Source organism: Panthera leo, chromosome F2 (assembly GCF_018350215.1).
Source record: "Panthera leo isolate Ple1 chromosome F2, P.leo_Ple1_pat1.1, whole genome shotgun sequence".
Lineage (NCBI taxonomy): Eukaryota > Metazoa > Chordata > Mammalia > Carnivora > Felidae > Panthera > Panthera leo.
Genome location: NC_056695.1, coordinates 43527407 through 43550813, shown reverse-complemented (window position 1 = coordinate 43550813; position 23407 = coordinate 43527407). Strand labels below are relative to the sequence as shown.

Sequence of the window (23407 nt, the reverse complement as noted above, 5' to 3'; positions counted from 1 at the left end):
AGTGCTTTACTAAACTGCAATAAAACTAAGGATTAGCCAATACTCTGCTCATGTTATATGCTTAATTTCTTAGGTTCCTAACAAAAGTAGCAGATTGTTATGTCTGTACTTTCCTTTAAAATACTTCAGAATAGGTTTGTCCATCAATGTTCATAGCAGCATTATTCATAATAGCCAAAAGGTGGAACCAACTCAAATGTCCATTGAGGGATAAATAGATAAACAAAGTGTGGTATATACATACAATGGAGTATTATTCAGCCTTCAAAAGAAATGAAATTCTTACACATACTACAAGATACATGAAGCTTGAAGACATTGTGCCAAGTAAAATAAGGCAGACACAAAAAGAAAAACATTACATGACTCCACTTACATGAAGGACCTGGAGTAGTCAACTTCACAGAGAAAATAGAATGGGGAGTTATTGTTATTCTTTTATGGGTACCTAGTTTGGGAAGATGAAAACGTTGTGGAGATGGATGGTGGTGATGGATAACAACATAAATTCTAAAGAATAGCACACTTAAAAATGGTTAAAAGGGTAAGTTTTATATTATGTATATTTTACGACAATAAAAGAATAGGTCAATATGTGCAGTGTGATCCTATGTGTCTGTTACTTAGGTTAGGCTATAACCAGGTGCTGGGTTCATTCTAATCAAGAAAGCACAACATAGGGGTGGTCTTTCCAGTTAGCTACACAGGTTTGTCTTTTTATTTCAATCCATAAGCAATGCTTTGCTAATTAACATAACTGGAAGTCACTAATGGGTTTTTTCATTGATGAAATTAATAGTCTGTCATGTAGCTTGGTGAATGTTAGAAATGGGCTCTCATTAGTGAAATTGAAACTCTTCATTTTATTTATATGTGGATTGGCAGAAATATTTTAGGGACACTCCCCACACTTGCTCCACAAAGGCATAAGAATTCATTTATGCCTGTGGCCTTTAGCCTCAGGGATGATGGTCCTGGCTAAATCTCTCAATAGTCCTATGCCCAGCGACGAGCACCGGGAGATCCTGGATTTCTGATGATACTGGCCACAAGGGTGTCCAGATCCTGCCCCTGGAATCTTCATGATGGCCTCAGTGAATAATCTGTGCAAATTTGGGGTCAGAACACCAAAACTATAGAGTGCTAGAACAGACTCAAGTCTATAGAAATGGTCACATGAACTCTGTGTGTGGGTTTATTTGTTAATAAGTGTTTACTGAGTAGATGTTTTATATGTGTTTATATATTTGCCTGAGATTTCTGTTCGTTGTGACCTAGTAGTGAAGTTATCAGCTAAGTAGGAAACCCTTACCTCAAAACTTCTTCAGAGGCTACCAAGATTTACCAAGAAGAAACTGAGGGTCATCCATGACCAAATCAGTCCAGGTCAGTTGACAATCACAAACACAGAGGCCAGAGGGAAATTCTAGTGTCAAAGGACAAGGAAAACCAAACCAGAATCAGATTACTAATCCTGGGAATATGCAATGGATGGTAAACTATAACATTTACCTTCCTCTCTGATTTTAGAGATAAAAATCTGAGGCTCAGAAGTCATTGAGGGATCTTTCCAAGTGCAAATGAATTTTATAAGCAGAAACTAAAGGGAAACCTTTGTTATTATCATTATTTAAGAGTTACCAGTTGTTGAGCCATTATCATGTGTGACACACTACTAGGTACTTTAACGCAGGATTGCTAATTTTCACAGAATCCTTGCAGTCAGTAGCATTGTCCCCAGTTTTCAGAGGAGGGACTAAAGTTCAGAGAAGTCATGTCAGCAGATGTGGTCAGTGCCCCATTTGTGGCCCCATGACACTCAGCATGCTTCACTAGATGTCGGCATCCTACTACAAACAATCTCTCAGGGAGTGGAGCAGGCTAGAAGTCCTGGAGATGATAGCCCTTGGATCAGCCCTTGGCTAATGATGAAAGCTTCGTCCTCCAAACTGGCTACCTCTGAGGCATGTTCTACTGTCTCCCAGATCCCAGAGTTCACTCAGAGGCTTACAGGAGTAGCCTGCTCAATAACATACTGTTTATTAGCTTCCTTCCATTTTCTGACTCATTTCCTCAGTCCCCATCAGCGCTTCTTGGAATCACCTTTCAAATAAACTACCTGTCTCAAATCCTTGTCTCAGAGAATATTTTGGGGGAATGTACCCCAAGGTAACCCAGCCAGCTACCAGGTTGTGGAATTAGACAAATGAACCCAGGTATATCTGCATTTGAGGATCGTACTGTTCTCCTACTTTACATATTTGAATTGCATCTTCCTTTTTTCCTAAGTAGAAAGAAAAGGAGAGAGTGGATATTACAGAAAAAACTCTTAAGTTTTCTAAACAGTTTGTTTGGTTAATATCTCAAGCTCTCATGTCCTCAAGAGTTTATACTCACGACTCTGCACCATAGCAATATGAAACAAATTATCCCAATGATGTTTAGTAATCTGATTAGTCAATGTGGCAGGTTGCAAAACAGCCCTCAAAAGATGTCTACATTCTAGTCTCCAGAACCTATGAATGTTACTCTATATGGCAAAAGGGAACTTTGCAGATGTGATGAAGTTAAGAATCTTGAGATTGGGAGATCATACTGGATTATCTGGGTGGATCTAATGTAAGCACAAAGGTCCTTATAAGAAGGATACAGGAGTCAGGGAAGAAGGTGATATAATGGGAGGGCGGAGATTATACTGATGCGATTTGCAGATGGAGGAAGGGTCACGAGGTAATAGGAGCCACAAAAGGTAAGGAAATGGGTTTTCTCCTCAGATCCCCCCACAGAAGGAAACATCCCTGCTAATGCCTTAATTTTATCCCAGTGAAAACTGATTTCTGATATGTAATGTACACAACTGTAAGAGAAGAAATCTGTGTTGTTTTAAGCCACTAAATTTGTGGTAATATGTTACAGAGGGCACAGGAAACAGTCAGCTAAGCAGTACTGGTGATAATAATAGTATGTAAATTAGGTAATATTCATTCAGCCCTTACAATGCCTAAGCATGGTGCTGGGAATTCTATCGGATCTTCTAGCCTAATCCTCCCCAGAAGTCCTTTTGAGGGACTATTTTTAAATTATTTTTTAAATGTTCATTTTTGAGAGAGAGAGAGAGAGAGAGGGAGTGAGTAGGGGAGGGACAGAGAGAGAGGGAGATACAAAATCCAAAGCAGGCTCCAGGCTCTGAGCTGTCAGCACAGAGCCCAACGGGGGGTCAAACCCATGAGCTCTGAGATCATGACTCAAGCTGAAATTGGATACTTCACTGACTGAGCCACCCAGGTGCCCCTTAAGGGACTATTTTTAATCTACTCATTTTCTGGACAAGGAAGCTGAGATTTAGAGAGGTTTAGAACTTCAAATCATAGCTAATACCTGAACTCGGGTCCTTCTGGGCCTGAAATCAGGTTCCGACTAAAAACACCAGAGTCTTAATCCTTGGGATGGTGAGTGGAAGGAGGTAAGTGAAAGGACATGTGTCACCAGTGTCGCAGAGCAGCTGTCCCTCAATTATATGTTGAACAGAGGGGAACAGCCACACGCAGGATACTGAGGTTGAACCTTGGCCTCACCCACTTTTCCTATCACAGAACCTCTTCCCTCTTCCCCTCTGTGCTTCTGGAAAAGGGCAACTTAACTCAAACAGGACTGCTGGTTGGACGAGGATAATTTAGGAATTAGGTGTTTCACTTTTAAGGTCTTCTTAGCTTCTAACTTCTATCAGAATTGAGACAACAAGAAATTCCTCCAGCAGCTTTCTTGAAATTGGGAGTGGCTTTGAAAACCCAGAAAGAAACACATCCTTCTTAGTTTTTTTTCAGTTTGAGTGCAGTTTAATTTTCAAAACAAACAAAAAGCTCAAATGGTCACACTGATTCTAAAACAGAACAGGATTTAAGGGGCGCCTGCGTGGCTCAGTCGCTTAAGCGACCGACTTCAGCTCAGGTCATGATCTCGCAGTTCATGAGTTTGAGCCCTGCGTTGGGCTCTGTGCTGACAGCTCGTAGCCTGGAGCCTGTTTCTGATTCTGTGTCTCCCTGTCTCTCTGCCCCTCTCCCGATTGTGCGTGTTCTCTCTCTCTCTCCCTCCCTCTCTCTCTCTCTCAAAAATAAATAAAAACACTAAAGAAAGTAAAAAAAATAAATAAATAAAAGGGAACAGGATTTGACTGATTCACACAGCTAGATGAGAAAAGCAGGAAGTAGGTTTATATACCTTTCCCCCTGTTTAACATCCAATATCTGAGAGAGAGAGAGAGAGAGAGAGAGAGAGAGAGAGAGAATCACCAGTCAAATGAATAAATAGGGCCACATAAATGAAGAAAGCAATATGTGGGAAGGAAGGCTAAGACAGTACTTTCATCTAAGGCTTGCATCTGTGTATTTTAATCACGTGCACTAATACCCACTTACATACTTGCAGGCCATTAGCAGTGAGACGGGGGCTTCTTTGTTTGAAACTTTGTAAAGCCAACATTTACTCCAGGATAGTAAGTTTTCATTTTGCCTGTGCCAACTCTGACCTCCTGGAACTGACTTCTAGAACCCTAGATGGCAGAGAATTAATGGCCAAATCAAGACTCAGCTGGAAAGAATGTGTGATTGATTAAGTGATGTCAGCTTTGGACTCAGAATAGGGGAGTTGTGGGAATGCTGTGCATTTGCTGAAAACTTCAAAACAATTAACTGTGGGAAGAGCACACTGCCCAGATTGAAGACCATGCCATCATCTCTGAAACTATATGCTATGAATATGCAGTTTTCACTTCTGCTTCTTCCATAGTTTTCCTAACTGACAACCAGCAAATCTTACTTTTTGCTTCTAAGCATACTGAAAAACAATGACTTTAATTTAAGAATGTATTTGACAAGAAGTTCAAATCAAATGTCCATCAAGTTCTCTGAAGATAAGGAATATTATATGCACCAAGAATCATTAAAGACAATAAAGCTCTAACATTCCTTAACACAAGTGTTGTTGGGTATTACTCTAATAAAGTTCTTTATCAGCTCAGTGAGTGAATGGACCTTTACTTCCCACATAATAATTCTGTGAAATGAATGCATACAATTCATAATAATTTAAATCAATTACAAATTTAACTTTAAAATCACCTCTAAAACTTACTTAGGAATGTTAAAAGAATTTTCTCACTTGTTTTGAAAGTATCCAATAGGCAATCACTAGGTTTTATCTTTTTACCTATTCTTCCCAGGCACATATGGTGGTGTCATTCTATCAACCAAATTTCCCATTATAAGAAAACCAGCAGAATCAAAAGGCTACCCAGAATATTGTTTTCATCAATAATAATAATAATAATACCATCTTTTACATAGCTCAAGTTTGCAACTGTTTAATCTATCATATCTACTTGATTTCTTAAAATGTTTATTTACTTTGAGAGAGAGAAAAAGCGTGAATGAGCAGGGGATGGGCAGAGAGAGAGAGACAGAAGGAGAGAGAACCCCAAGTAGACTCCATGCTGTCAGTACAGAGCCCGACAGGGGGCTTGAGCTTATGAATCATGAGATCATAACCTGGGCCAAAATCAAGAGTCAGACGCTTAATGGACTGGGCCACCCAGGCACCCCTACTTGACTTAAAATAATTTTTTAAATTCTCTTATTTGAGAGAGAGAGAGAGAGAGAGAGAGAGCGCACAATTGGGGGAGGGGAAGAGAGGGAGGGATAAAGAGAGAATCCTAAGCAGGGTCCATGCCCAGGGCACAGCCCTACATGGAGCTCAGTCTCACAACAGCAAGATCGTGACCTGAGCCAAAGTCAAGAATAGGACGCTTAACCGACTAAGCCACCCAAGTGCCCCTTGATTTTTATTTAATATATGTTCTACAGCATTATTCCCAAATTATAGATATTAAGTGAGGTTACTGAATAAATGGCAGAGCTAGGACACAAACCCCAAACACTGTGACTAAGTCCATATTCCCATGCCTGATCTGCCTGGTTTCTATTACATCACCATGTGATTCTCTGGCCTGAGATAAACCCATTTCCCTACTGCCCCATGAGAATTCCCCCCCTCTGCTACTTCTCTCTTCTTTTTTCCTAGCTCAGACTGCCTCCCCTTCACCTCCACCTATTTGAGGTCTACAACTCCTCATGGCTCTCCTCATCTCTGCCATCTTTATACATTTTTGCTATTCTTGCTGAACTCCTTCCATGCTTACGTTTTCAATACTTATTGATATATTCCTCCATGCTGTTTGATGTCCATTCATTAAACAACTAATTCTTGAAGGTCTACAATATGCCAAGTACTACCTAGGCACTAGAGATTCCTCAGTGAATAAGGCTTCTTCTTGTGGAGTTTATGTTACAGCTGGGGTTCCTGCATTTAGTATTTACATCTAGATTTTTAAGATCCTTTGCAATGGTAACTCCACTTGTGATTTCTCTGTCTATGGAGGAGCAATGTAATTTCAATGTTGTGTAGCTTATCACTAAATTAATAAACGGTGCCCTGGTGGTGTAAGTATATAGGTAGCTAATATCAGGTGACTAGACAGGTAAACTTACCTGAGATACCAACTCACTCCATTCTCCTCTAATTTTTTTAACACTGGGAAATCTACATTACCATTGAGTAAGGTACTTTTGGAATTCTCTAAGTGAGAACTTGTAAAGGAATTGTAAGGGGGAAATGCCTGGGGATTGGTTTCCTGTATATGCTAAAATCAAGATCCAAAATATCCATTTCTCAGAGATATGCCCGGAAAGACCCACTACACATGGGAACAACATTTTAAGAGGTTTTGAATTATTGTGCTCATTAATATGTTTTTTCCTTCCTTTGATCTTTTCCTTGAGGACAACTGGAGCTGTACTTACAACATTTCAAGGGTGGTGAGAATTTAGAACTAGGAAAAATCACTTGCTCAGAAAAACATATTTTAAGACTTTTTATTATAACCAAAATGAACAAGGGTGGAGTTGAACTCACCAAAACAAAACACCTTTCCCTTCCAAGTCGGATAGGAAGTGATCAGAGAACGAGCTTTAGGACTTCTTCCAGAGAATTCATCATGGGAAATTTAGTGTCTCGGGTGTTTTAAAAACTTGGTTTAAAAAATACTTGGTTTCTGTGTTAAATTAAACTTATATATTTAATGTGCCTAAGGCAGTTTCCTCCATAAAGTTTCTCCTTGAATTTTGCAAACACACACACACACACACACACACACACACACACACACACACCTCATGTTATTATAGAGTTAGTTTGCATGTCTCCCTTGAAGAATCATGAGATACTAATGGCTGTTTTAGGACCTGATTTGCATAAATATCCCTTTTCCCTATTTGAGGACAGGTGAAGGGACTCTTGCCAACTCTTCTAGCTACTTAAGATCAAACTTCCTCCAGAGGACAGCCAGATGCACTCAGATAGTATAGGAGCTCACCTTGTGCCAAGGAACACAGTGAATTTGTGTTATGCCTTAGGACACAATCTAAAGAGAATCTTAGTACTAAGCAGGGGTATAACACTGGGTAATGCTATCTAGACTTATCTCTCAAAATTAATTCTAGAGATGTTTCTCAAAGATCTTAAAAAACATAATGACCCTGGAGGAACAAGAAAAATTTTCTATAGAGAGCTAATGTCTAGAGCTGGTGTGGAGAGGAAAATACGCCTTCTCTCTCAAGAACCCAGAAGCAGTCTGGGAGGGAAAAAGGCATTGGAGAAGGCCTCTTGAAATTGATGTTATGACTGGCCCCACTACACTAAGCTTCTTGAGAGCACAGACTGTCTTGTCCATGACTGACTCCCTAGGACCTAGGACAGTGATTGCCTCATTAATGTTTTATAGCCGAATTGAATGGAAAGCAGCTGCAGAAAATGATAAAATAAAAAAGTGGGCAGTGCAAAGTTGGGAAGACTATATTATTTGTGTATTCCAAGTTCTCTCCACCAATCTATTATGAGGCCCCAGTGATATCTGAGAGAGAAGAGTAGAGAAACTTTAAAAATACAATAACTGGAATAATGAAGAGGATAAAGGCTGTGATAGAGTCAATGCTATGTGTTCACCAAACCATTTTTCTCCTGGAGACCCAAGAAGGCTCCATTTCCTAGCTTCCTTACACCTAGACAGGGCTATGCAACTAGTCCTGGACAATGGCTTTTGGGCAGGGGTCACATGTGCTACTCCAAAGCCTGGCTGTAAAAACCTCTCTTGTAATCTTCCAAGTTCTCTCCTTCTCTCCCTCCTTCCCTCCCTCCCTCCCTCCTTCTCTCTCTCTCTCCCCCTTCATTGTTTGACCAAATACAGAGGTACAGAGGTGTCATTTGAAGACTTTAAGTGTCTAAGGTCTTAGGGCACATCAAGGCCAGTAGATGGAAAAAGTCTGATTACCTGAATAACTGTGTAGTATACAACATCCCCTCCCAAACACTGATCCCCACTGGCCTGTGTCATGAGCAAGAACTAATGTTTATTTGTTAAGTCATCATGATGGGGCTGTTTGTTATAGCTGCCAACATTACATATGCTAACTAATATAGAAACCATTGGATTCTGTGTTAGTTATAGGGACATTGAACCCTCTGATTCCTGAAGGAGAGCAGGACTGGAAAATGGGGATTGCTAGAAAATGTGGGTGCACATTTGTATATGTATATACTAAATCAAATGAAATTTATGAAGCATTTCCACATGCAAGATATAAAATAAATAGCAAGTTATTTTCGATTTCCATAGCACTTGTCAGTTTTATCGTTTATCATATTTTGTCTACTTATTTTTTTAATATGAAATTTATTATCAAATTTGTTTCCATACAACACCCAGTGCTCATCCCAAAAGGTGCCCTCCTCAATACCCATCACCCACCTTGTCTACTTATTAAGGTATGTTCATACCTTATTTCCCTTTCTAGGTGGTAAACTTAAAGGAAGGGCTATATTTTATTCAAAGGCCTAATTCAATCACAAAGTCCAGTTCACTCTTGAACAATGAGGGGTGGGGGTTTGGGGTTCCAAACCCCCCTGCAGCTGAAAATCTGCATATAACTTTTGCTGCCTCAAAAATTTTACCACTAATAACCTACTATTGACTGGAAGCCTTGCCAATAATGTAAATGGTCAACTAACACATAATTTGTATGTTATTCAGATTATGTACAGTATTCTTACAATAAAGTAAGATAGAAAAAAGAAAATGATATTAAGAAAATCATAAGGAAAATATATTTATGGTGTTTTATAATCTACTGTATTTATGGGAAGAAACTCATGTATAAATGGATCCACACAGCTCAAACATGTGTTGTTCAAGGATCAATTGGAGATATATAATAAGTATTTTGAATTGATTTCCCAGGCTTTCTCTCTCAAAGAGTAATAAATGGAATAAGGTTGATGAAGTACGTGGAAAGTATTTACCCTGCCTTTTTTGTACTCTAGGCTAGTACTCCATGTGTTCAAATCCTGACTCCAATACTTATACGTTATATGACTTGGCTAAGGTAATTACCTCTCTCATTATCAGTTTCCTCATCCATTAAATGAGATTAAAGTAAGATAATATATGTGAAACATTTAGAAAGTGCCTACCATATAGTAAGTATTCAATAAATATAATCATCATCACTACAACCCCCACCATAATTTCACTAGAAAATTGTTGATAATATTTGTTATTTTAAACAGGTATAGTAAACCCAAATGCCTTTAGGGTCCAGGTTGGTAATGTAAGTGAGATAAAGTAAAAGCAAAATGGCTGGAGTTCAGAACTAGGTGGTAAGAAAACTAAGAGGCCTATTACTATATATTACTATATATATATAGGAATATATATACACACAGTAATATATAGTAATATATATGGTGTATATATAATATATATAGTATATATATATGGTGTATATAGCAATATATAGGAATATGTATGGTGTATATATATTCCTAAATATATAGTAATATGTTATATTACTATATATATAGTAATATATAGTAAATATATAGTAGTATATTTATGAATATATATGGTATATATATCATATATACAGATAGATAGTATGATTAACACTATGTTAAAGGTTTGCTAGGAGAATATAAAGAATGGGTGCCAATCAGCCATAATGATTACTAACATTTCCTGAATGAGCACGTTAAGATGTTAGTATATGAACTAAGCTTTAAAAGATAAGAAGAAGTCAGTCACAAGGATTAGAAAGAAGTAATGTTAGAAGCAGAGGGAACAGCATATGAAAGGAAGAATTGTGAGATAATTTGGTGTTTTGAAGGAACTTCTGGTAGGGTGTTATGCTGGAGTAAACGTCCACATGGAAATCTGGCCGGAGAGCAGGCTGCAGAGTTTGGCAGGTGGCAGGTTATGAAGGACATTATATGCCATGCTCAGAAGTTTGCCTAGAAAGCAATGGGAAGCCACATTTTAAGAAGATAACTAGAAGCAATGTACTAATGAGAAAGTTTTAGTGCCTTAACTAAAGTAATAGCACAACGAATAGAGAAAAGGCTACATTCTGAAAGTAGAATTAGCATATCTTGGGAATCAATTGAGTGGAAAGGGCTGAATGAGGAAGAAAGGTCTAAGTCAATGCAAAGCTTTTAGGTTTGTGTGACTAGGATGATAATTTTCTATTCCTAGAGGTGGACTGGAACAAGAACGGGATCAAAGTTCAGCTCTGGTCATGTTGAGTTTAAGTACCTACTGACCATCCACATGGTAATGTTGACTACATGGATTTTAACACGCAGAGATATAGATTTGGGAACTTCCAGAGCTATCTTTTAGGGACACTGAGCTAAATAAGAAGAGAAGAGTCCAAGCATGACACCCTATCACATACTAACATTTAAGAGACCAGCACACGGAGAGGAACCTGAAAAGGAACGGGAAGAGGGCGGTGCAAAATCAGGGAACAGAAGTGCATCAAAGCTAAAGAAGTAAAGAGTTTTAAAATGTGCATGGGGCTCACCTGTGTCAATCCTTCAGGAAAATCAAGTAAGGAAAGGACCCATTTGATTTGGCCAAAAACCAAATGAGTCCTTGGATGGGTAGTCTTGGTGGACTGCTTCAGGTGGAATTCAGACTGCAGTTGAGAAAAGGAGTCAGTGGTTGGTGACATGCTTGGCTGCAAAGAAAAAGATCTGGAGGGCCATGGAGTTATGTGAAGGTGCTCACATTTTTTTTAAATGGAAAAGACTTGAGAATATTCTATATTCTAAAGGGAAAATATTAGTGAAGAGAATTGAAACTATAGAAAAGAAATAATTGCCAGTTTGAGGGGCTTGAGAGTGTAGAAGTTAGAGGACCCAGAACATAATCCTGGAGAAGAAAAGGAATATAGATCCTATTGTACCCAAAAGGGAGAGTGGGAATGGAGGGATAATGGACTGCCTTTTGCTGAGCAAGGAAGGAAATGGAGGGTGGCAGAGGAGTTCAGTGGCGGTAGTTTGGGAGAGGAACTGACTGAGGACATACAGAAGGGGGCCTTACTGAGGTCCCAGCTAAGGTTGGAGGCCATGAATTTGCACCAAGTTAGTGGTGTATGTGACTTTTTCAAGAAGCCTTGTTTTCGAGTATAGATGAAGCAAAGAAGGCAGATGAATGATTTGATCCAAGATGTCCGGACATCAGAGGAAAAAGCTTATGCTCAGGAGCTGTTTAGTGATTTCCTCAGCCTGAGATTTCATTATGAGTCTGAACAATTTGCAAAACTGCAAATCATCTGAGATTTTCCCAAAGCCATGTTGAATACTAATTCATCTAGATAGACAGTGTAACCTGCAAGGGAATTGGAGCCTTTAAACTCAATTCTCTCTTGACACTTGAGAAATGAATGGAGAATTATGTGTCCAATTCTTAATCCTTGGAGGGCCAAGCACAAAAGTGTTTTATAAGAGTTATCAGAGAAGAGTTTTGTTCTCAGAATGCTCATTCTGAAAAAACGTAGAAATTTAAAAAAAAAAAAAAAAGGAGCAAGGAGGCTTTCACATACTCTAAGAGGAAAAGGAGGGGGCATTCCCTACCTTTATGAAGCCTCATACCTTATGGAACTCTAGGTACTGGCTATGACAAGCCTTTACATTTAAAGTAGAAGGCAAAGAAAAAGCAGACAAATGGCTTCCCTTAAAGATTTCATATTCTATTTTTTTAAGTTATTTTCCTTTTCTTGTTCCACTGAAGGATTATGTACAAATCTATACCCAGTAGAAGCAAAGTGGGTTTTTTTAAATGTTTTATTTTATTTTTGAGAGAGAGAGTGAGAGAATGAGCAGGGGAGGGGCAGAGAGAGAGGGGGGAGACAGAGGATCTGAAGTGGGCTCTGTGCTGACAGCAGACAGCCCGATGCAGGGCTCGAACACATGAATAGCGAGATCATGATCTGAGCTGAAGCTGGATGTTTAACCAACTGAGCCACCCAGGTGCCTCTAAAGATTTCGTATTCTAACTGGTGGCTTAACCTCTCAGGAAGCTTAGTCCTTACAAAGAATACAGATAAGAGGAGGGACTCCTGTCCTCTCTGCCCAGGGTAATAAGCATTGAGTGTAAGTTCAATCTCCATAGTTGTCTATGCCACTCATGGGGCACAACTGGATTCCTTCCCACACCTCTTGAGGAAGGATCCCTCTCTACTATTTCTGCAGAAGCACCTGTTGGACAGGAATTCCCCCCACCATACCCTGACACCATTTCATGTTTATGTGAAAATGAACATTTCATAGGCTTTAAAAACCTTATGATTCTGAGGATAGCCACAGCTGACAAGAGATTTCTGACAGATTTAAAAGGTAATGGGTTTTCTACTAGTTTCAGCCTGCCTATATTCCCTTTTGTTATGAATGAATAAAACTTTCTGGACCATTAACTGCCTTTCTTCATAATTTTAGCAGCCCATAATTTCAGTATTATGTGTCAATATAGGTGTAATACATACATAAACAAATCCAAAAATGGTAGGAATCATGTGTTTTGTTGATTTTGGTTCCAGAGGTATTCAGGATAACTGCAGATTATCTGGGATGGTAGTAAATTCAGATGGGCCTGATATTTTATATCCATCCATCTATCCATCCATCCATGCATTCCACCCATTTCTCACTTGAGTAGACTTAGGAAAACCATTTCATTCCCCTTGCTCTTCCTTATAATTCCCCTACTGACCCACTGCTTCATGGAGAGGAGTCTCTACTCACCCTTCTCACTGTTCCTAAATCCCTACTTCCCAAGTTCATAAATGATAGGGGCATGCAACTCGAGATCAGAGGAACTAATCATAAACAAACAATGGCAAAGCAGAAAATTAATCTTAAAAAAAAAAAACAAAAAACGCAGCACCTACAAAGAGAACCTGAAATGTTCATGGCAAAAAAACATACTCTTCCTGGTTTGCCCTTCCTGCAGATAAGATTAAGATATCCAGCCACAGAATTGTACCTCTTCCTGAGAACACCCAATCTAGAGCAAATCCCTGCTTCCTTGGACCCCACCTCAAACTCTGTCCTAATGCAAACCCAAATGTCTCAAGTCCTTTTTAACATCTTTGACTGAGAAGCCCCATGATTTCTCATGGTGTATGTCCTCTCCCACTGCAATGAGTAATAAACCTGCCTTGTTCAACTGCATACGCCTTCTGGTCTTTGACAAAGCAGAAGTTATAGGGACTCTTGGGGCACTCTGGTCTGATGTGAAGTGTACACAGTGTTTGATAAGAATGAGGTGGGTAAAGAAATGAAGAGGTGACTCTAGTGAGGGTGGACAAGGATGTTTCCTTTCAAAAATCCTAATTCCAAAGAATCTCTTGAGAACTTTCCCGCACTCAGCTCCTTTCTCTTGCATGAAGTCTAATATGGAGGCACCCACACACTGACTCATGATTGGGAAGGCTTTTGTGGTTAAACCTTTTTATCCCATACATTATTCTAGGCCAGCTCAGCAGCTGTTTGTTATTTTCAGTGAGTCAAATATGGTTGACCTTCTAGGTTCTGAGTGTGGGAAATGTAAGATCTCCAAGGGTACCAGTTAGAGGGTGGTTTAGAAATGTGACATGTAATATGGCATCTCAATATCTTTATAGAAATGAGTTGAGACGGGATGAAGGTAAAGTAGAAAGTTAAGGAGAAAGTCTCTGAGGAGATGGTTTTACAAACCATCATTTAAAACCAAGGGAAATTATTATAAAACATAAGGAAAATACTGGGTTTTCTATGGGTGTTTGGTTTCTGGAAATCTGTTACTTATATAACTACAGGACCATGTAGAAATTAGTTTATTTTTACAAGTTGTGCCTCTGTATTTGTCAGAGTCTTGGTATTATGGGGGTAGAAGGCAAAGATGATTATCTCTACTCATACACTAGAAAACTGAGTCATGGTAATAAGTCTCTCAACACTGCAAAAGCTTCATCAACAGGGCTCTGGAACTCACCCAGGTCTTCCCACTCTAGAGTGCTCTCAGCATCACCAAACTGCTATTCATCCCAAGTAGCCCAGTTGTTATTCCTTTGGTTCTAAATCTGATAACATTATTAAATCTGGGAAAACACTGACTAGATCATGCAATTCTTAGGTAGTTACAGTAAGTCGATGCTGTTTGAACACATGAGCAAGGACCCAGAACCCCTGCCTTTCCTCAAAGGATGGTTCCTGGACACCCTACATCTTAGTCATAAGGGGACTTATGGGGAACTTAAGAAAAATGAAGATTCTGGGTCCCAACCCAGATTTACTACATTAGTGTTTCTTAGTATGGGACTCAGGAATCTGTACTTTTAACAGGCTTTACAAGAGATTCTTAATTATATTATTTGAATACCATTGGTCCAGGGTAAGTAAGTGTTTGCAAAAGGCCAAAGTTAAAGAAAGGATCAACACCCCCAAACCCTATTGATGTTGAGTTCAATACACATAAGGGTTAGGGTAGTGTTGAGAAGGAAAAAAGTGGCAAATGTTTCATTCAGGAATCATCATGCAAAAATTTGAGAAGGAGCCCTCTTAGTTTTAATGACTACAAAATAAATACATCTACAGCAGTAAGGGATTCAATGTGGTTTTTTTTCCAGATCTTGTAACAAAACTGCTATTCTTATGCTCATGGGGGATGAGGGGATACCCCTGTACTAACAGCAAATGAAAAGGATCTAGTAGACCATTCTGATGTTAGAATCAATGGCTTTAGGTCTGGTCTTGTTTAAGGGGAAAACTAAGGATTATATCATGGATCATTAAAATTGCTTCTAGGACTGTGGTTTTAGGAAAGAAGCAGACATACAGCAAGGGTAGACAGAATCAATGTGATTTTCTTAATAGCAATGGCTGTCTATGTATCTTGGGGGTGGTAATATTATAAATTATTATCTTTAAAATTTTTTAATGTTTATTTATTTTTGAGAGAGAGAGAGACAGACAGACAGAGAGAGAGGGGGGCAGAAGATCCGAAGCCAGCTCTGTCAGCACAGAGCCCAATGTGGGGCTCAAACTCATGAACCTTGAGATCATGACCCAAGCTGAAGTCAGACATTCAACCCACTGAGCTGCCTAGGCACCTCATACTATCTTTTTCCATAGAAGGGTTACCTTTAAAAGTTATTTCACGCATAGCTTGGACTTTATATTTTATGGCTAAGCTACATGCAATATATTCCTTTTCTAATAGTTTTAATCAAGCTGTTCTTTTAAGCGATCTATGGCTAAAATTAATCAAGTTGGATGAAAATAATGCTAAAAAACAGTCTGTTACTCAAAGTAGTATTGTTTTAAAGATTTTTTTTTTTTTTTTTTTTTTTTTTTTTTTTTTTTTAGCAATCTCTACACCCAATGTGGGGCTAGAACTGAAGATCAAGAGTCACTTGCTTTACTGACTAAGCCAGCCAGGCACCTCCGCAACCCCAAGTAGCATTTTTAAAACTAGGTCTTATGTTCTGAACGCAAAAATCTCTTGCAAACTAATAAATGCAACACAAGGGAGTGAAGGGCTCCTGTGGTAACAGAGTTAAGAGAACCATCAGCCTCTAGCGCTTGATCTCAATTATTCTAATTTTCACTGTTGGAACCGATGTTTAAGTTCTTCAACAGTTGCATAACATTTGAAAAGTCAGTAAAATCACATGTTGGCTTGTAAAAAGCCATCCTAGGTTATTCACTCTATAATAAGTAAGCAAACTGCATACAATTTCTCTTTACAAAATCTCATTTGGGACTTGAATGCAGTACAGACAACCAGACAACAGGTATTAAGTGAAGCCAGCGAACCTTTTGCTTCCTTTTCCCAAATGGTCGTCTTAGACACAGATGTTTAAAATGTGCTACAGATGTGGAAATCAAGGTAGATGGCTATTTATAAAATTAAAATGCCACTGACCAAAAATGAAATATGTACCATTTTTACCCCACTACCAGCTTGGCAACTAGTTTGGTGAAAATTAACTAGACTTGCGTGAAATTTATTACCACTGTGTTCATTAGTACCATTTCTTTTTTACCACTAGTATTTTTACCACAAATACACAGTAATGAGATATTGTCAAAGGAGTAAATACTTTCTTTTCTGAAATCATATTTTGAAAAGAATGGATGGGGGGTGGAGCTCATTTTCTCTTTTTCTTTGTTTTTAACTTCTGTTTGGATGTAAAATGTTTAATAAATGGAAATCAAATATCCTTTGATGACAAAGAAATTTCCAATATGATCTTATAAACTGTGCTTACATATCACCAGGACAAAATAATAACTATAGGTATTTCAATTTAAAATTTGATCAAGTGCTCTAAATGTATCACTTCTTTTTAAACCAGGTACTGCAAAGGGGCACTTTTTAAAACCAGGTACAGACTATGAATATAAAATATCCCACGTTAGCAATAAACTTTTGTATTTTTTAGTGAGATCTTTTCAAATTAATCTTTCAACACTCATATTGAGAAATCCCAGTTCTTGTCAGTTCTCAAATTTAATGACAGCCTTTTGCATTTGTGATGTTGAGGATTAGAATAAGGTAATGAATTCACACACTCAGCTAATTCAGTTTACCTTCAGTCCACAAAATTAATGCAACTGGATTCCTAGTGGGAAAGCCTTTTAAATTTAAAATTCTGTTTTGGATTTCTTAATTTACTACTCAAGGTGTAATGCTAATTACCATTACAACAAAAGATTAAAACAAAGAGAAAAGACTGCTCGACTCTTCCGGGTGGTGAGGACTGTGGTTAAGCAGGGGTGAACACCCTAGCCCTCAGCTGTAAGGCAGGGTTGAAAGGCAGCAACCTCAGTGAACAGCGCCTGGGAAAGGTGTTCTCAGCCAGGCAGCTGACGACTGCAGCTAGGAGCCACAGGCTGTCTTGATTTCCCTTCGTTTTTTCACAGTGCAAGACCATTCCTTCTGTCCCATGTAATTTGCAGCCATTATCATAGATATTAGATGTGGAAAGACTTGGCAGGTCACCTAATTCCCCAGCCCTTCGCACAGAATGCCCCTGTTGAATATTTATGAGGCAGTTGTTAGCTGGTGGAAACCAGCCTATTAGCAATCATGGTCATTTACCACTACCTGGGGGCAAACAATATCAAAAGAGCCTTTAAACAAAACCATAAGTGGAAAAAAATAATGAAGGAATGTCATATTCTAGGCATTTGACTAATGGTCAGATAATGAGATTTATTAAAAACTTCCAGAGAAGCTAGATTCCTCTTACGTTTGGGGATCAGTTGAAAAGGCTCTCAACAATACCTGATGGTGGCTCTTTTGTGTAGGAAAATCTCAAAATAGGCTCTTCCCATGCCAGAGACAGAGCATGCTTCAAAAGCCAACCTGAAGGATTCTTGATTTAGGTACCATAAATTTAATTAATACGAGACAGCACAGTGTATACTTGATTAACATAAGACAACATTCTTAGTATTGCTCTGAACAGTGGGAGTTTTGAGACATTTTAAGCTGGCTACCAGGCAGAAATTGGAGAGAGTATCTAGCATTATTTGATATATGGGATAATTTAGACACAAATCCAGATAAATCAGGCCCCAAGTGGATTTGTGTGTATGAAGCTGGGTGTGTGTCTTCGATGAATCAGGCTGCACTGATTGCAAAGCCTACGTGAACTAAGAAGCTGCCACTCCTCACTGTTTTCAGCATCACCCCAGGGATGTAAAGACAGCTGAGAAGGAAAACAGGCTTGCAGTCAAACAGAGCTGGGGCGGGTCTGCACTGCACTTCATACAAGTTAGGTAGGGGCTCCTAGTGGGTCTTAGCCTCAGTTTCCTCCTCTGTAAAATAGAAATAGCAGCATCTACTCATATGGATATTAAGAAGAGAGGATAAAATAGTGAATGTAATGCATTTAGTACCATGCAGGTCATCAATAAATACTGGCCTCCCTTTCCCTTCTGAGCATTCTATAGTTGCATTTATATGTTCATTTCTAGAAGACAGATTATTTAGGCATACACCAGAAATTTATTACAGGTAAATTTGCATGGCTGTAAATGCAATCAAATTTTCAAAATATTTCTAACCCACTGAACAGTAGAACAGGTTTTTAAAGTGCCAAGCAATTAAAATTGCTTCCTTCACATACCCTTGAGTTTAATAGCAAACCAACTCAAAATTTAATGTTGGAGAAGAGGCAAAATTTAATGTTGGAGAAGAGGCATTCTCATGCATCCTGTTTTCTTCATTTGAAGGAAATGGGAGCCTAGGATCTAACAACTTCCTCTCTCCTGTAGAATTCTCCAAGCTCCTCAAGCTGCTCCTTCCTCTTCCAGAAACACTAAAGAACTTGTAGGTCACTTCCTCTTTTCTTCAATATGGTGGTGATTCATTTAGATATTAAGGATAATTAAGCATTACAACACACTTGATATTTAAATATTAAGAAACACCATTAACCACCATGGATGAAACTACCATTGACTTTAACCTCATTCTCAACTTCTTTCTCTCCTAGTTCTTCTTTTAGCCATTAAGTAACTCCCTTAAGGTAGCTCTTCTAGAATTCATTTGATTATTCATAATATTAATAAAATATGCTCACAATGTCCAAAAGCAGTACCCCTCTCTTATTTTATTTTTTAAAATGTTTATTTATTAATTTTGAGAGAAAGAGAGAGAGGCAGAGAGAGAAGGAGAGAGAGAGAGAAAAATTCCAAGCAGGCTCCACACTGTCAGCACGGAGCCCGAGGAGGGGCTCAATCCTACAAACCACGAGATCACAATCTGAGCCAAAATCAAGAGTCAGATGCTCAACCAACTGAGCCACCCAGGCATTCCAGTACCTCTCTTTTAAATGAAAAACAAAAAACAAAACCCAACCAAACAAACAAAAAACACCCTCAAACTATGTTACTATGATCATGCATACCCAATATTAAATACTTAAGTAAAAACAGGAGAAAATGTCAACATTTTGGATATTGCCAACTATTCCAGGAGATAAAATACCTGGGTAGATGACTTATAGATTCAGCTTTTTGAGGTTCTAAATACTTCCTTAGAAATATGGATTATAGAATGAAACATGCTTTTAGGTCAGGAAGAGACCCAAAAGAAAGAGGGCATAACTTCAGAGAGGGTCCCAGTGACTTGTAATTGCAGACATATATTGAAAAAATCTGATCCAAATCTTGACCAAGAACATGAGGAAATAAAACCAGAATTAAGTAGTATTAAAAAAAAACATACAAAATCCAAGAGAAGCCAAGAAATATGGTACTAACAAAAGAATGAATAAAAATCCAAAGCAGCAATTTACAAGGAAGGTTGGTGGGTATGTAAAACAGTCTTTGTGCTTATTACCTGGCATGGTTTTTCTTTGGTGCGTGTGCACACGTACGCGCGCGGGCGCGCGCGTACACACACACACACACACACACACACACACACACACCCCGCGTAGTAAGGAAAAGCAAAAAAGAATGACTAGTTCCTTTACAAGGTGCATAAACACATTCTCAGGCAAAATTAAACTCTTTAGTTCCAGGACAGTGAAAAAGCACACACTTTGTAAATGTCCCTGAGGGCCTGTGACCCAAGGCACAGGGAAGCACATACCACGATATGAATGGCGTCGTACGCACCTCTGTAATTGTCAACAGATGTGGCATGCCAACAGACTAGAAACAGTTGCCACTTAACACATGCTTTTTGGTGACTGATAGGATGGAAGTCTTAGAAAAATGAAGGTTTGATGAATGAGGCATCCTGCTTAATTGTGCTAAGCTGTTTAGTTCAAATTTTCATAAATAGATTCAACAGAGAAGAAACAGAAAACCTTTTCCTGATTCTCTCAAGAAATAAATAGGGGAGGGCTAGGAAGGAAATGAAAGAGAGAAACACAAGATCACGTTGCTATGGGATACTTAAACTGTATAAATCAGGCATTTGTGTGGTTATATTAACAAAAATTGAAATAAAATTAGTATGAAGACCAGATGTTTAAAAAAATTAAGAAAATATATTCTTTCTCTTCCAAGATATTCTCATCAATTTGCTCCCTACATTTTAGTGATGTTGAATTACCAATCTTTTGAACAATTTAAAATTCATAGCTGACCTTTATTCATGTTGGTTTGATATAGGCAATTCTGTGCTTACCTAAAAGGTAAAGGTTCATGAGTAGACTGCTCCTTTGTTCAAAACACCACTGTTTTACACTGAAAGCAATTTTAACTTATGGAAATATATGGGATTTTGATTATGGAGTATTGACACTATAAAAGGCTTAGACAGGTAATTCCTCCATTTTCAGGTCAGAAAAGGTGCATACTAAATATATATTTTTGATGCATACTATTTTAATATCACTGTCTGGGATGAGGTTCCTTGCCAATAGAGAATACATAGCTGGTCCATAGCATATAATCTGGAACTTGATTTTGCCCATAAGAGTCAGAGTGCCATCTGTGTCCTTGGCCATGAGCCAGTTGGCTTTTACACCTTCATTCCTATAATCCTCTCACCAACTCTCATCAACCCATAATCAATTTACTTTGGCTGAATAGGAACTATAAAGAAGCCTCAAAATCCCCAGAAGCATCATTTGACATCGAAGAGCTAGTACTGCTATTAATAGTTGACTTTTTTCTTCTTTACTTCCTTATCTAAAGTGTTATTCTATGTTGCAGTGAAGTGAGTGGGTGCTTTTCTAAATAATGCCCTTGAACCAGTAAAGTAGCAAGGTGACTTACAGTGGATGCCAGCAGCTCCATCACTCATTTATGTAACCACAAAGTAAGTGTGCTAAGACCCAAAGGTCAGTGAATATCAATAATACTTGTGCATCTTTTGCAGTGTTTCCTAGGATATTCAAGTATATGCCCAGCCATTCTCTCTACTGGGTCTAAATACATGAGAGCATGTTCATAGCAAGGCCTCTTCAGTTAATTTTGTAAATATAAAGCTATTCCCCAAACCCTGAAACCACTTATTGGAGATCCAATATCTAGAGTGTAATTGACTGTCAAAGACCTTATTGCTTAGCAAATATATTCAACTCTTATAACAGTCCTGTGAAATATTATTGCCCTTATTTTACAAATTAGGAAACTGAAGCTCTGAGAAGTTAAATAACCTGTCCAAAGCACACTTGCTATAAAGCGATGAATCTTGTTCCTCTGTCATGACACTTGCTCCTTCACCACCACAAGGGGTAGATAAGTGGCTAGAACGAGTTAAATGTTAAAGGGGGTCTTTGAGTCTTTGTGATTGTTCTTGCACAGTGTCTTATTCTTGGGTAACATGCACAGTAAAGTAGCTGTAGAGTGTGTTCCTAATGACTGCTAAATTTCCCCACTCCCATAGGTAAGGAGAGACTGTCGGGTGGGGATGGGAGGGGAGAGCACTCAGGTATTAGACAATGCAGATGTGACTAGGTGTTTTATTTTTATTTTTTAAATGTTTGCTCATTTTTGAGAGAGAGACAGACAGACAGACAGAGCACGAGTGGGGGAGGAGCAGAGAGAGACCGGGACACAGAATCCGAAGCAGGCTTTAGGCTCTGGCTGTCAGCACAGTGCCCGATGTGGGGCTCGAACCCACAAACCATTAGATCATGAACCTGAGCTGAAGTTGGATGCTTAACTGACTGGGCCACACAGGCGGCCAGAGACTAGGTGTTTTAAACTGGGGTACTTTGTGACTGCTTCTGGGACCTTACTGCTGCTCTTCCTTAGATCCTACGATGGCAGAGGTTTTGTGCATTTTATATTATTTGAATTCAATTATTTGAATAGTGAAAATGAAGGTGGTTACTGTGTTCATTTGCACATTATCCTTCTCTCCATTTTAAGGACTATACATCTTGACCATGGGGGTGGATATAAGAGCCAGCCCGGGTCACTGTGATCTTCTCAACTGAGTTGAATATAATTAGTTACTCTTCTGTGCATAAGAAGCTATAGAGATATAAAAGGCTTGAGTTGCCTATGGTCACAGGCTAGCCTCTCCAGGGACAGCTGGCTTCAGAGAATGAAGGCACCATGAAAGAAATTGGAATAAGCACAAGAGAGAATATGTGTCCTAACAGCATTCAAATGCTGGAATCCAACAGACCAAATCCAACCCTACCCTTCTTGTGGCTTGCTTGAATTTCCCATATTTTGCTTCAGGTTGTCCACATTTGATTTCTGTCAGTACTGAAGAAGTCTAGAATAATACAGAAATTTTACTTTAATAACTGAAATAAAAATAGTGGATTCTTGAGAATGAACTTTGTGCCAAGCATTTCACTTAGACTGTATTTTTTTTTCAGTATAATCACATGAGGCAGGTATTATTTTTTTTTAATCTTTTTAACGTTTATTTATTTTTGAGAGAGAGAGACAGAGACAGAGACAGAGCATGAGTGGGGGAGGGGCAGAGAGAGAGGGAGACACAGAATCCGAAGCAGGCTCCAGGCTCTGAGCTGTCAGCACAGAGCCCGACGTGGGGCTCGCACCCACAAACTGTGTGATCATGGGCTGAGCTGAAGCCCAACGCTCAACTGACTGAGCCACCCAGAAGCCCTGAGGCAGGTATTATTCTTCTCATTTTGTTTATGAAGAAATTGATGCTCCACTAGGTTAAATGACTTTCCTAAGGTTCCACAGCTAAAGAATGGTAGAGCAAGATTTGAATCCATTTCTACTTGGCTCCTAAATACATGCTGTTATTGTCTCGTGCTATTTTATACCTTTCCATGGTTCTCAGTTCTGGCTGCCTTGTGGAATCACCTGGGGAGCTTCTAAAAACAGGTGTGCTCATGCCCCCTCTTTAGGCTTCCAAGTTTGTACAAGGACAGCAGGTACCATTCACACAGAACACAGTGGACTTGTGCTCTGGGAAGTTCGGGGGCCCTGGGGATGAATATGTTCTCAATAAATGATGCTTCCTGGACTTGTGCAACTGATGTGGTACTGCAGCCAGACCAATTAAATCTGAATCTTT

At 38.9% G+C, this 23407-nt stretch overlaps 1 protein-coding gene across 3 annotated transcripts in view; it reads right to left on the bottom strand.

Annotated features, from left to right (window-relative positions):
* CPQ (carboxypeptidase Q) overlaps nt 1–23407 on the bottom strand; it is a 342815-nt gene that overhangs the window by 35252 nt on the left and 284156 nt on the right. The window contains exon 7 of one of the 3 annotated variants that reach the window (XM_042923471.1): nt 22550–22627. The exons of the other annotated variants lie outside the window; for them this stretch is intronic. Coding sequence (XP_042779405.1) covers nt 22587–22627 — 41 coding nt within the window. The 3' untranslated portion in view covers nt 22550–22586. The remainder of the gene's footprint in view (nt 1–22549; nt 22628–23407) is intronic. 3 annotated transcript variants of the gene reach the window in all.